The following is a 13533-nucleotide window of genomic DNA, read 5'->3' on the forward strand; positions in this document are numbered from 1 at the left end:
TCATCAAACTTTAAAGGTCACCTTTAAGCAAAATCCACTTTTTCATGACTTTATACATAAACATGTGTCCCCTATGCGTCAAGAGATTTTTTTTTTTTTTACCTGATCCATCTATATAAAAACCGTTCTGAAAATGAGCTGATCAGATTAGCCAATAAACGACCAAGGTAACACCCGCCCACCTCATCACCTGAATCTCCTCAAAACAAACACTTCACAGAGGGGCGTGGGGAGGGGCAGCTTGTTAGCATCTAAAGCTACAGATACAGAATCAGCCCTTTTAGAACAGGGCTGAGGGGTTTATGGCATGCTAAAATGCATGATCTGTTTGGTATTTCAAGCCAAACCCTTCAGATATTTTATTTGTATATATATATATATATAGTTTTATATATATTTTTATATATATATATATATATATATAGTTGAAAAAGAGTCTAATAGGGGACCTTTAAGTGTGTTATTCTCACTGCTGCTGGTACACACCCTGCCTGAGCTGAAGTGTTTAAATCTACAGCATTAGCGTCCTCTGGTGGTGGAAATCTATCTTCCTTGGCTCTTTGCTACACACTTTCACCAAGTTTACTGAAAGTCAGACCAGTTTTTCCTGCTGACATCAGACAAACAAACATAACCTCTTGGTGGAGGTAATGAAAACAATTCAACAAACGTTTTTTTTTCTTCGTGCTCACATTCAAACACACATGTCTTCAAAGCTGAATATCAACCATGTTTGATGCTGTAAACATTTAAATAGATTCAACCTGTCAAACTTAAAATACAATGCAACATTGAAGTTGATTCCTGCAAACATATTACAACACTTGTCAATTGAAGCACACTTTATCATTTTTGATAATCAATGAATACATAGAGGGTGGAGAAGATAATAGAAACTCCTGACACCAAATACATATCCAGAAGCTTTCAAAGTGTAGTCCTGGATGTGAAATGTGTGAACATATCCTATTCTTTTATTTAGATTTTTAAGATTGTCCTGTAGTTATGAGGTGAACATCTACTCCATTCAGCCCCTTGGTATTTACATCTGAATCACTCATGTTTAGTGATTGAACAGTTGTTTTTATTTCATTCTGGTTAGCCTTTCTTGTTTCTAACTCTTGGGTCTCTATCATTTTAAGAGGACAACAAATACAACAGTTCAGGCTTTATCTGGTACTCTAAATGTAAATGTTACTGGCTGTTCCTCACAGACTGTTAATCAGACTGAATCAATCTCATGGGTTGGATGTTGAAACCATCACAAGGTCCTCGACAATGTTTCACAGATGGCGACTAATCCATCCGGGGTATTCCAATCACAGCGCAGGCCAACTAGCCAAAGTCTCATCTGATCATATTTGTTCAGTCCAGATTGGTGCTCATTTCACTGAGTTATGTATCACAAGACTGTGTTTGCACTGGATGGATGCAGTTTCAATGCAGGCTTATAGTAAGTATATTTTGCTGAGACACAAAGATTCAAATCTGAAGTAGTGACTGCAGTGTTTACTAATCATTCTGACAGGTTTTCATCTATTTCTGTCAGAGAGCTGTTACTCATTAAAGCCATCAGCCTTTGTTATTATCATATCTTGCATGTGTTGTCTATTATTTAGTATTTTAACAATTATAAACCCTTTGTGATTCAGGTACTGACTTGTGGAGGTGATTGTCAGATGTTTTGGTAGAAAAGTGTTATAGTTACTTTGTTTTGTCCAAATCCCTGTAAACAGCACAGTTTAGTTAAAATAAAATCACATATTGAATAATTGCAGCACTTGTGCAGGAAATCAACAATCTTAAAAACAACAATGTTCAGATTTTAAGGACGGATAGACTCGGCATTAGTGTAAGAAATACAACACAAATCACAGCCGAGTTTTTCTCTTCAACTGCCTTGACTATCCTTTACATTCATACAATCAAAATCACACTCTCGTACCTCAAATACATTTTTACACCCCTCCAAAAAAATAAAAGACATCTAAAAACGTTGAGGTGTATAAAACAACACTGGTTAAAAGTGTTAGCTTCTACAGCAAGTTGCAACACCTAGAAGTGCACTGATTGTTTACACGATCAATTGGCACTTTTTGTTCTTAGTTCAAAACAAAGTCACTGAGTTAAAAATTAACATTTGGTAAAATTACTATGCCTTGGTTTTCACACCAGAGCTAGCTAAAGCCATTATTTTGTCTTCAGAGCCTGAAAGAGAAGACAAAACAAGGTTATAGATATAAGAATGTTCATCAATAAACTTCCATGATTGACCATTTTAAGGATTGGGTTATATTAATGAAATCACACGTTTATTCTCACCTAAGTTTGCCGTCACTTTTTCAAACTGGCTTAGAATAGCTGTAGCGTTCTCAGTGAGAAAAGTCTCATCATCTGCAGTGAGCTGTAAAGAAACAGACACAAAAGAAAAATGCATTTTGGTCAGTGCTCCTTCTGAAGTGAGGTGTAGGGGTGTTGTAGCAACTAGTGTGACAGTCGGGTGATGGATACAAGACTAAAATAGCTTATGTGGACTCATGAGCACAAGCCTCTGAATCACCCGTGAACCTGTGGAAAAACATCACATCTCTGCTGGGAGCGTTTCCTCACCTTCTCTCCAAGTTTTCTCAAGGCTGTGAGGATTTCCATTTTCTGCTGCGTGTGCACATCCCGCGACAGTTTCCCCACCATCACATCTCGATCCATCTGCACAGAATACCACACACTAGTACCACAATTTTCAGGCCAAGCAACAGCAATCAAACACTAAGGAGTGTTCGAGCAGTTGAAATAAACATAAACTATTGTGCATTACACAAACAATGCAAACCTCTGCTAGTCGGGTTCTCAGCTGTCCTGGCTGCTTCTTAGCAAAGAGCCGGATCACCTCTGGGGTTTTGAAAGCTTGGCTGATGGCAGCCTGGGTTGCCTGATGAACACAGAAACATTTTTGAAACTGTAAGGCTTCACAAATGTTTAACATATTGTTTAAACTGAAATATTTTATAAGCTACTTTCCATAAATGTTGACGTCTTTAAGTGTTTCTTAATACACACTAGTTGCACAGAATCTATTGGTTGTTCATACCAGCTGCATTCCACTGAGCTCATCCACAAGTGTCATGTCTCCTGTCATGATCTTCTTCAGGGAGTCATTAAATTCACTCAACTGCTCCAGGGTTTCTTTTTTTGTCTCCTCATACTCTTCTTCATCCAGTTCTTCTCTGGAATTAAAACAAGGACCAGAGATATTGTGAAAATGTGTAGAGGTACTTTCTGACTGACTACTAGATCAATATTAGACAAATATAGGAGTCACATTTGGTAAACCCGTAAACAGCTTATAGTGAGTTTGAATCATCATTAATTTCACCTGCATTCCTCCAGATCCTGAAGCTGCTGCATCAGTCTGTCAAGTTGCTCCTCCATATTTTGCCTCAACTTTCCAGTTTCTGATTTCCCTCGAGAAGCCATGCTTGGTTAAAAAAAAAAAACCTTGATGTTACCTATAGAGAATGCAAACAAAGAATAAAGCAGTCAACACATGTACAATTTAATTTTGTATTAACACAGTATGGTAGCATATCTATGTTCCCAAGCTCAATATAATTTTAATGTGACACATTTACTCTCGGCAACATTATTACCTAGATCAAATGTCATCCACAGCTTATAACCCACTGATGTATTCTCCTCAATACGCCCTCAAATGTGCAGACAAGACAGTTTGTATCCCCACCATGGTCGAACAGATTTTTACAATTGAAGTTGCATTTGAAACATCTAAACCCCCCCCATTTTTACACAAAAGTAACTGCGAAGATAATCAAGCATTCTCTTACTATTTAATACTGAAAAACACACTTGCTCTAGGTACTTAGGGACAGATCCTTTAAGTCCACCTAGCATTCTATAAATATGTTATCAGAATGACGTTGTTGGGAGTCAGCATTTAAACACAATTGTTCAACATTTAGCGAGACATTAACTATATTGTCAAACTGTGGATGAGTGTAATTGCTGGAATATCAGACCTTGCTATATAACACTCAACGTTGTTTACTTATCTGAATAGCAAGCTAGCATGCTAAAAGAAAACATCTCACCGAAACAGTTGTAAATCAGTCCTGCGATGAGTTAAATATGTGCACCAGCTTGACGAATAAACAACGCAATTGTCTCTATTGAATTTCCTCGAAAAATATATTCTTGATGTTTGACGTTTCAGAATATTTAGTGTTTAACGAGTCGCTTGTTGGTGTCTGTGTGTTTGTGCTTGTGAACGCAGCTCGGCAGTGTGGGTGCGGCTGTCTGCTTCCTGGTCGATGTGACCAATCAGATCTCTCGTTGTATCATCCATACAGGAAGCCGTCCCTACGTCACAGCAGCCCAGCTGACTGCGCTGTTTCTCCTGGTAGTACAATGAATATTTACAATACTTCTCTATATGTTGTAAAAAACACGCCTCCTTTGTTGTCTTAGCTAAGCCTTGATTTCATGAGTTGTATGCTTGAGCAGCCTGTACCAAATGGAAGGTTTACGTTGCCTATTATATAATACTTTATAAAGCTAACGAATTAATGGCGTCGCTAACGGCAATGCTAACCTAAGTTTACTCACCGCATTGGTTTCAGTTTCAAATTCTACTATAAAGTTATTCACTTATATATAGCGAATACAGGACGTCCATTTCTTTGATTACACCTTCATAACCTTCTCTAAAATAAATGGTGTCTACCTTTTGGATAAAAAGGGGTCCGACATTTGTGTTGTTTTTAGACCAAAACAATCGAGGCACCTCAACCCATGCTCTCTGTGGGAACATAAAAACATACAGAAGTAATGTTCTTTAATCTGTAATATTGTGCTGTTCCTAAAGTCAAATAAATATAACTTAAAATAGTATATTTAATTCACCGTTAGGTATTTTCTACAGAAGAATTAAATTTGATGTGTATCCTTCCATCTTTTGTTCTATACAAGCTGAAACCTAGCTAATTTGTATTAATATTCAATAATTGGTTGGTCTTTGACATACCTTCTGTTGTATGTTTTTAACAAACAATAGAAGTTATTAAACTTCATATAATTTCATTCCCTTTTGTATATTTTCCTTAAGAGCTTGTCTACAAGATTCAAGATACAAGGCTTTATTGTCATTTGCACATTAGCTACAGTGTATATATGGCAATGACAAACGTAGGTCACAGGCTCCTCCAACAGTGCAAAGACCAGAAAGCCAGAGGGATATTTAAAATATTGTCCTCGAAAAGCAATAAACTTGCTATCTGCTGTCTGTGATTTCTTCTCCATATTGTTGTTATAGTGTAAACACAGCCACAGTATGAGGCATGGACGGCCAGCATTTAACCAAAGTGGTCCTGCTGGCATGTGGGTCCTTCAACCCCATCACCAACATGCACCTGAGGATGTTTGAACTGGCTCGAGACCATCTGGAGGACACAGGTGGAGTGAAATGAGAAATATAAATTTTAGAGATATCAGAGGCTAATACCTCAAAATCTGAGCTAGAAACAGTGGTGGAGGAAGTATTTAGATCCTTAACTTAAGCAAACACAGCAATGGGCAAGTACTCCTATACCTCAAATACATTATGTCCTGCATTAGTGAAATTACTTAAAGTAAAAAAAATACACTGTTATTAGCAGCAACATATATAGGCCTACTTAAAATGTAACACATTAAATTACTAGTGCATACATGTATAATCGTGCTATTTTTGAGTGTTTGTTAAGTAACTGCTAACAGCTCTGTCAAATGATGTAATTGATTTAAAGTAAATTACACACCACTGAAATATAGTTGAATAATAAGTAGAAAATGTACCTCAACATTTTTCACACAAGTACAGCACTTGTGTACTATATGTACTAGGGCTGTGCGATTATGGCAAAAATCCTAATCACGATTATTTTGGTCAATAATTGATATCACGATTATTAAAAACGATTATCCATTTATTTTGAAAACATCCATTTATTGAAACAAAAATGTGAACAGTATGTTTTAACAGTTGATTACCCTGAACTTTAAGAATAATTCAACTGAAAAACCCCAAAAAACAAAAATAATAATAATTACATTTTTTTATTTTTTATAAAAATAATAATCGTTTTATTTCGATTACGTTGTTTTCGTAATCGTTGCAAGCCAAAATCGTAATCGAGATTAAAATATGATTAATTGCACAGCCCTAATATGTACTTATATTTCACCATTGCTTTACTCTGATAAACCATCATGATATAAGGATGAACAGTTACTCTAATATTTCTCAAAATTGCAATAGGGACAAGTGCAATATTAGTTTAAGTAAAACAAATATATATATTAATATATAAAATATTGTGGTGCTGTTGAAATGTTCTGTACAAATTGTATACTACAGACTACAGAAAGATATTTCTTAAGTACATACTGTCCCAAGAAATCATATCATAATCATTGCAAAATAATCTTCTAATAAAATGAGGAAAGTTAGGAAAATATTTTCATTCCCACCAATTGCAATTGTAATATCAGCCAAAATAATCGCAATAGGATATATTTTTAATCAATAATTAATTCACAAATGAACAGTTTACTACATCTGCTGTGCCATTTCTGTTTACCATGTGCTCACACCACTTCTTTAATGCTCCAGGTCAGTACAGGGTGGTGAAAGGCATCATCTCTCCGGTGGGTGATGCCTATAAGAAGAAGGGTTTGATTGAGTCCCGTCACCGCCTGGAGATGGCCAGATTGTCAACAGACAGCTCGGACTGGATCACAGTTGATCCCTGGGAGAGCGTGCAGCCAGAGTGGGTGGAGACAGCCAAAGTTGTTAGGTAGGTTGACAATTCTCATGTCTTGTTATTGTAAGTGCCTATGCCTGCTACGTGTGCAGAAATCAGCAAAAAAGACACATTTTTGATGTCCTCAACCAGAGTTTCCTTGCTTGCAGTTTTCTGTTTTCCTCTAATTCTTCTTTGTCAGTCACCTCAAGCCACCCCAAGCCACCCATTCATCAAACCAGTAATGACTAATGATGTACAAGCAGTTCCTGTAGCAGTTTAGGATTTGATGTGATCGTTACTCTTGTTTTGAGTCATCCCTGCTGTTCATCGTTCAACCCTCGCAACTGTATTCAGATCACAAAGTTGTTCATGTTCAGTGTCACACAGGGTTTCCTTTCACTTCATGAATGCATCATGCTTGAAGCTTATTGTTACTCTTGGGTTGAAAATTACATCTTTAAATGTGCATTTATAAGTATTTAAATCAAACTTCAGACCTGTTATGTGACATTATTGCTTATTATGGCCCAATAAATGACATGTGTACATAAGCAGGAGTAGTGATTCTCACCAACTTCCAGGGTGCATGCATGAAGAAGGGAAAAAGTCTCAAGAGGGACACTTTTAGTATGCAGAACTGGCTGGATACTAACTGTAAAAATGACTCATACGTCCTGTATTTGAAACTGTTTGCAATGCGGTTAGCTCCCAAACATCTTTTGATGCTATATTATTTTGTCTGGACCCACTTAGGCATTACTATAAGGAAATGCTTGAGGCAGAGCAGAATACCGATGATGTGGACACGGTCAAGTACGCCAAAAAGAGACGTATAGAGGAGAATCATTTTGGAGTTTCGTCTCATCAAAAAAAAGGTAGGACAATTACGATTGTATAACTTAAATGTTGCTCTTTTCAACCCATGCCTTTTCCAATTCCTTATTCCAGACAAGTCTGATCCTGCCTCCCCTTTATTCATCCTTTATCCAGTATAACTCATGGGAACAGGGAACAATGGGGTCGGGGTGTGTGATGGGAGACACCTGATCACACCCACTACAGTTAAGACAGGCAAGACAGCCTCAGTGAATCACAGACACACAAACGGTGTGGTTATCCATTTATTCTTCACACTTGTGACAATTCTCAGGTTAAGTTATATAAACATTGCTTCCTGCCTTCTGGTGACTTTTAAAGATTGAATATATAACATTTATACTGCACTATATAATATGTAAGAATAGATTCATTAAAATCCCTTTGAATATTTCCAGAAGAAGCAGGAAATCTTCTTTCCAGGAAGTCTAGACTTTGCTTGTGGGTTTTTCCCTCGACATTCTGTAACAGTAACCTTTTTCAGTTGAAACAACGCTGTACAGTGAAAATAAAAAAATATATGAATATATATGATTAATCTGGAAGAGAGGTCATTGAAAACGGGCAACTGTGCCAATGACCTCCATCATAACTAAACAAAAATATGATATAAGGCTGACAACATCAGAAATATCGCTTGTTAAATCTTCTTTAGGTAAAGCTGCCTTTATAAACACATGTTTTCCAAGCTTCAATTCCATTTTAATATGCTGTTGTGTTGGATTATACAATTCTTAATTTTATGGTCTCTTTTAATTTGTTTTTTGTCAATGTAATCTTCCAATCCCTAAGAATCTTTGTACAACCAACAAGTAAGTAATTAATATAAATGTTTTTTTCTCTGTTCATGCACAGACGGCCTTCAGCTGATGTTTCTGTGTGGGGCCGATATCCTGGAGTCCTTCGGAGTCCCCAACCTGTGGAAGCAGGAGGATATCGATGAAATTGTCGGCCGCTACGGTATGGTTTGCATCACCCGCAGCGGCAGTGACCCCCACAAGTTCATCCACCAGTCAGACAAGCTGTGGCAGTATCGCCAGAACATCCATGTGGTCCGCGAGTGGGTGACCAATGAGATCTCAGCCACTCAGGTGCGGCGGTCGCTGCGTCGAGGTCGGAGCGTCAGGTACCTGCTGCCTGACGGCGTGGTTCACTACATACAAGAACATGCGCTGTACAGCGCTGAGAGCGAGCAGATAAATGCAGGTGTAGTACTGGCACCTATTCAGAAGAACACAGAAGTCTCCTAAAGCTGAGGACGTTTACTGCGGCAAAACACAGAGAAGATAGCTCTCTACACCAAGTGCTGTATGTTTACTGTGAATCAAAATTAGATAAGCAATACAGGCAATTTTGTTTAACTTCCAACAGTGCCTACTACACAGAACAGTACTTTTTACTATTAGGCGTTTTGTTTTTATAAGTGTGCATAGACAGAACAGGGTGAAGTAACTGAAGTAAATTACTCACAAACAGAATAACTGAACAGTTGGCTGGGAGGTCATCTAAATGTCAATGCTGTTGTTGAAAATAGAACCAGTTCGTGGTTATTGAATTAGGGATTCACCATTTTGTGTGAAGTAGTCAGCATACAGTGAATCACAGACACACAAACTGTGTTGTTATCCATTTATTCTTCACACTTGTGACAATTCTCAGGTTAAGTTATATAAACATTGCTTCCTGCCTTCTGGTGACTTTTAAAATAGAATATATAACATTTATACTGCACTATATAATATGTAAGAATAGATTAATTAAAATCACTTTGAATATTTCCAGAAGAAGCAGGAAATCTTCTTTCCAGGAAGTCTAGACTTTGCTTGTGGGTTTTTCCCTCGACATTCTGTGTAGCTGTATTCTTGTCAGGGTAGGAACAGTAACCTTTTTCAGTTGAAACAACGCTGTACAGTGAAAAAAAAGAATATATATGATTAATCTGGAAGAGAGGTCATTGAAAACGGGCAACTGTGCCAATGACCTCCAACAGTATTATGAAGTATGATTAAGAACAAGTTCATTTTAAAAGTTGAACTTGCTTTATCTCAATGCTTCAGTATACTCTCTGAACCTGTCACATGTTTTGTACCTAGAGCAGGATTTGGTTTATTCACTCCTTCATGCTTTAAACATGTTTATTTTTCAGTGCTCCCAGTTTGAAAGTAAATGTGTGATTTGTATTGACTTGAAATGAAATAAACAACTTTCGGTTTTCAGACTTGGAGGCTATTTGTTACCATCAGGAATCACAATGCTATTGTCACACAGATAGACATCTAACTTCCTCATGTAAGGAAGTGCAAAAACAACACCTTCTTTGTTTGATTAAAATCATGTGTGTCAGCGGGGGTTAACTTATCTTTCAGGTAATCATCAATTGATAGAAGATAATAGCTGAAATAACAAATGTGGCCAGTTAAAACTCATTGCTTTCCTTAGTATTGCAGTTGTTTCCCTCTTATTATTCGATCAATGGTATTAGATTGCATAAAAACTGAATACAGTACAAATGTGAAGTACATTACAAGGTCACGTTTTTTTTTACATATTAAACAACTCATGTCTGCTTCAGTTGCCTATGACAGAATGTATGCACAAGTAGAGTAATGTGTGGGAAAAAACCTTGACAAAGTTTATCTGCATCACATCAGAGCGACGGATTGCTGCTTAGTTGAAATCACGAGGAAGAAGAACTAGCTTAATGTTTGGACAAGTTCCATGTGGTTTATTCCCTTTCCCACTAAAGGTGCGGCGAATCGTTTCACAACCACAGCATAATTATGATTGTTATTGTTACTATATTATCATTTCCCCATTGCATACATAGGTGTGCCATCCTAGCAAAGGTCATCGTCGTAAAAAAACTGCAGGTGCACAAATGCAATATATGACTCGTCTTACGCACTTATTGCTAACCTCAACAAAAAGTGTACAAATTTGCATTTAAAATTTAAAAAACAAATATTTAGTATTTTAATATTGGGCTTACCTATATCCGTAGGATTGATTTTGTGTTCTATTTTTATGGATAACATTTTTACCCAAAAAAAGTGATTTGTTAAAGGACACAAAAATACCACACATGAAGGATCATAAATAATATAACTTTCTTAGAAATATTTAAGCAATCTTGAAGATTTTCATTGAAATAAAGGTCTGTTAAGGCACTATCTATCTCCAAAGGAGGAAACACAATGTTGATTGAGCCTATAGCCCACTGATCAAAGTATCGCAATATTTCAACATTTGCAGTATTGTACCTAGTTGTCTGTTGGGACATCCCCAGAAAAATTCAAATTTTCTCCATTGTTGACACACAACAAATATTGACAATATGTGCATAATTCAAACAATTGAAGCTTATATATCAAAAACAAGATTCTCCCGAAACAATGATATTGCTTTGACTGAAATAAATAGTCTAAATCAATCAGAGCAGGAATCTTAAGCAATAAAGGTCAATATATTTGTTCTTGTGTTTGTTTGCATCTGTGTGAAATGAATCTGTGACACTTGACACAAATAACGAAAGGTTTGTTATTCAGTGATCTTTGTGGTGGGACCAGTCTGACATGTTGTCACTGATGAGAGCACCTCCCTCAGCCTCAAACCGTGGACAGCGAATAGAATGAAGGCACACCTACCTTAAAACCTCCAGGTTTCTCACCAAACAGCATGTTCTCAGTCTCTCTTCAGGACTCTTCATCAGCTCAGCAGATTGAAGATCACATTTAACTTGCACGCACAGGTCTCAGGAGGGAAAGAAAGTCATCAAAATGCCAGCCAGCCTCTGTGATACATGGGACATCATGAGCAATGTCAACTTGGAGGGCTACATGACTGCACTGGGTAAGTCCTTTGGGAGTGATTTAATCCAACAATGTTCTCAGATATGAAATATTTGTTAAATTGATGCAAATTGATATGCTAATCTGGTTAAATGTTTCTTAATCCAAAAAGAAAGCATTATACAAAGGCGGATTCCTTCTTTTTAATGTGCTTTCGTTTTGTGTTTTCTGCCTGTAATGTTTTTTTGTTTATCCTGCTGCTGCCTATCTTGACCAGGTTTCTCTTGAAAAAAGAGTCATTAGAATTAAAATTGCACTCTTCTGGTTAAGTAATTGTTAAATAAATAAATGTAAACGCTAAATAGGGCACAAAGGGAAATACTTTGCCGCATTAAGCAGTGTAAATCTTTACACAACAGCGAAATGTATGATATGCATGAGACCTTCTGAGGGTAATAGTGTGTGAGATTTTATCTTCTTAGATTTTTTTCTCTGTTTACTTTACTCAACACTTCCTCTACCCTTCCAGGTATCAGCCCTTGCTTACGAAAGATTGCTCTGACGGTGAAGGTGAAGAAGGTGATCGAGCAGCAAGAGGATCAGTACACCATCAAAACTACCAGCAAGGTCAAAAACTACACCATCGCCTTCAGAGTGGGTCAGGAGTTTGAGGAGTTCACCAAGGGATTGGACAACAGACGTGTCAAGGTGAAGATAAATGGCTGATGATTTGTTTGTTCAAAGTGAAATCATTATTTTTGCAAGAGAGAGAGAGAGAGGTATGACACGCAAACAAAGGGCCTAAGGCAGGAGCATGGTAAATGGTGGTTATATGGCATGCACTGTAACCACTTGGCTCAGAACATTTTGTATGGGCTGCTAAACCTGTTCCTTGTTGTGATTTAAACTCTCTTTTTCTTTTCCATCTGTGCAGTCACTGGTGACATGGGAGGGGAATAAACTGGTGTGTGAACAGATTGGAGAGAAGAAGAACCGGGGTTGGGCTCACTGGATTGAAGAGGACAAGCTACATCTGGTAAGAAGAGTGCACGTAGTCACAAGAGGCATTCACGTTGTATTTTCATCACAAGTCAAGTTTCAGAATTTGGGCAAGAATTTAAAACCTTGATTGTTTTTAAGTTTATATTTCTGTTAAGGAAATGAAATGTAAATGATCACACATTAAATAAAACAATTATTGAGTTACATTTTGGACATGAAACTTCAGAAAAGGTTTAATTCAATGAAGTGTCTTCATGTTAGTATTCAACTATGGAACTTTAATGGTGATATTTATTAGTTAGGTTTTGAAGCCTATTCATCCATAGTGTGTTCCCTTAACATCATATTAAATGTATATTTCTGTGACCCTCAGGAGCTGTACTGTGAAGGAGAAGTCTGCAAGCAAATTTTTAAGAAGAATGCGAACGAGTGAAGAGGAATGAAAGTTGTTTTTCTGGAGAATTTACTGTGATGAGAAGTGTGTTAGATACACAACTCTAATACCACACTTACGACAGTGGTCTTTTTTCGGAAATGTAACTTCAAAGCTCAGTTCTGGTGATAATGTCTTTCCTGTCAGGGTATTGATTTACACCACTAGATGGCATCAGTGCATTTTTTGTCAGACACCAATGTCCAAACTGGTCTGTCGGTAAATGGTGCTCGGCCTAATGAAGTCAAGAGAAATGACTGTGCATCATGCCTGATTTTGTCTCCTTTAAGCTACCTTAGAGACTCAATGCAGGCTATGTGCGGTGCAAACTTGTTGTTTCCTTCAAATCTTTATTGTCTAATTGGACACATTTGGCTTGTGCTGGCCATATTACATTTGGTTGAGCTAATTCTAAAAATCAAAATCCTTCTCTCTTGTAGATACATTTATTCCCAATGTACAACTTAAGTGAGGTGTAGGATATTTGGAATACAGTTTTGTATAATTTTGTATAATTTTGTATAATAAAGTGGGTTTTTGAAATCTGAAGTGGCATATTTTCTTATTCAAAATTGTTTTAGTCATCCTATCCTTGAAAAAAAAAAAAAACCTATCTTCCTGATTGTATAAACCTTTT

At 37.0% G+C, this 13533-nt stretch overlaps 3 protein-coding genes across 5 annotated transcripts; 2 read left to right on the top strand and 1 right to left on the bottom strand.

The window, feature by feature from the left end:
- Positions 1-666: 666 nt before the first annotated feature.
- lzic (leucine zipper and CTNNBIP1 domain containing) lies at positions 667-6710 on the bottom strand. 2 transcript variants are annotated; one of them, XM_034144977.1, is made up of 7 exons: positions 6633-6710; positions 3374-3506; positions 3089-3224; positions 2831-2929; positions 2611-2706; positions 2323-2404; positions 667-2208 (listed from the first exon to the last, which is right to left on the bottom strand). In XM_034144977.1, the coding sequence occupies exons 2-7, from the start codon at positions 3472-3474 to the stop codon at positions 2153-2155; spliced, it is 570 nt and encodes a 189-aa protein (XP_034000868.1). In that variant the 5' UTR covers positions 3475-3506; positions 6633-6710; the 3' UTR covers positions 667-2152. The 2 variants fall into 2 exon arrangements, with proteins under 2 accessions (XP_034000868.1, XP_034000866.1); XM_034144975.1 differs by lacking the exon at positions 6633-6710 and adding an exon at positions 4107-4282.
- LOC117494197 (nicotinamide/nicotinic acid mononucleotide adenylyltransferase 1-like) lies at positions 4304-9891 on the top strand. 2 transcript variants are annotated; one of them, XM_034144973.1, is made up of 5 exons: positions 4304-4414; positions 5327-5466; positions 6665-6848; positions 7551-7672; positions 8529-9891. In XM_034144973.1, the coding sequence occupies exons 2-5, from the start codon at positions 5352-5354 to the stop codon at positions 8921-8923; spliced, it is 816 nt and encodes a 271-aa protein (XP_034000864.1). In that variant the 5' UTR covers positions 4304-4414; positions 5327-5351; the 3' UTR covers positions 8924-9891. The 2 variants fall into 2 exon arrangements, with proteins under 2 accessions (XP_034000864.1, XP_034000865.1); XM_034144974.1 differs by having other exon boundaries at positions 4368-4417.
- Positions 9892-11324: 1433 nt separating this feature from the next.
- rbp7a (retinol binding protein 7a, cellular) lies at positions 11325-13445 on the top strand. Its single transcript, XM_034144978.1, has 4 exons — positions 11325-11522; positions 11991-12169; positions 12396-12497; positions 12837-13445. The coding sequence occupies exons 1-4, from the start codon at positions 11450-11452 to the stop codon at positions 12894-12896; spliced, it is 414 nt and encodes a 137-aa protein (XP_034000869.1). The 5' UTR covers positions 11325-11449; the 3' UTR covers positions 12897-13445.
- The last annotated feature ends 88 nt before the right edge of the window (positions 13446-13533 follow it).

The sequence above is a fragment of the Trematomus bernacchii genome, unplaced genomic scaffold (genome assembly GCF_902827165.1).
Source record: "Trematomus bernacchii unplaced genomic scaffold, fTreBer1.1, whole genome shotgun sequence".
Taxonomy (NCBI): domain Eukaryota; kingdom Metazoa; phylum Chordata; class Actinopteri; order Perciformes; family Nototheniidae; genus Trematomus; species Trematomus bernacchii.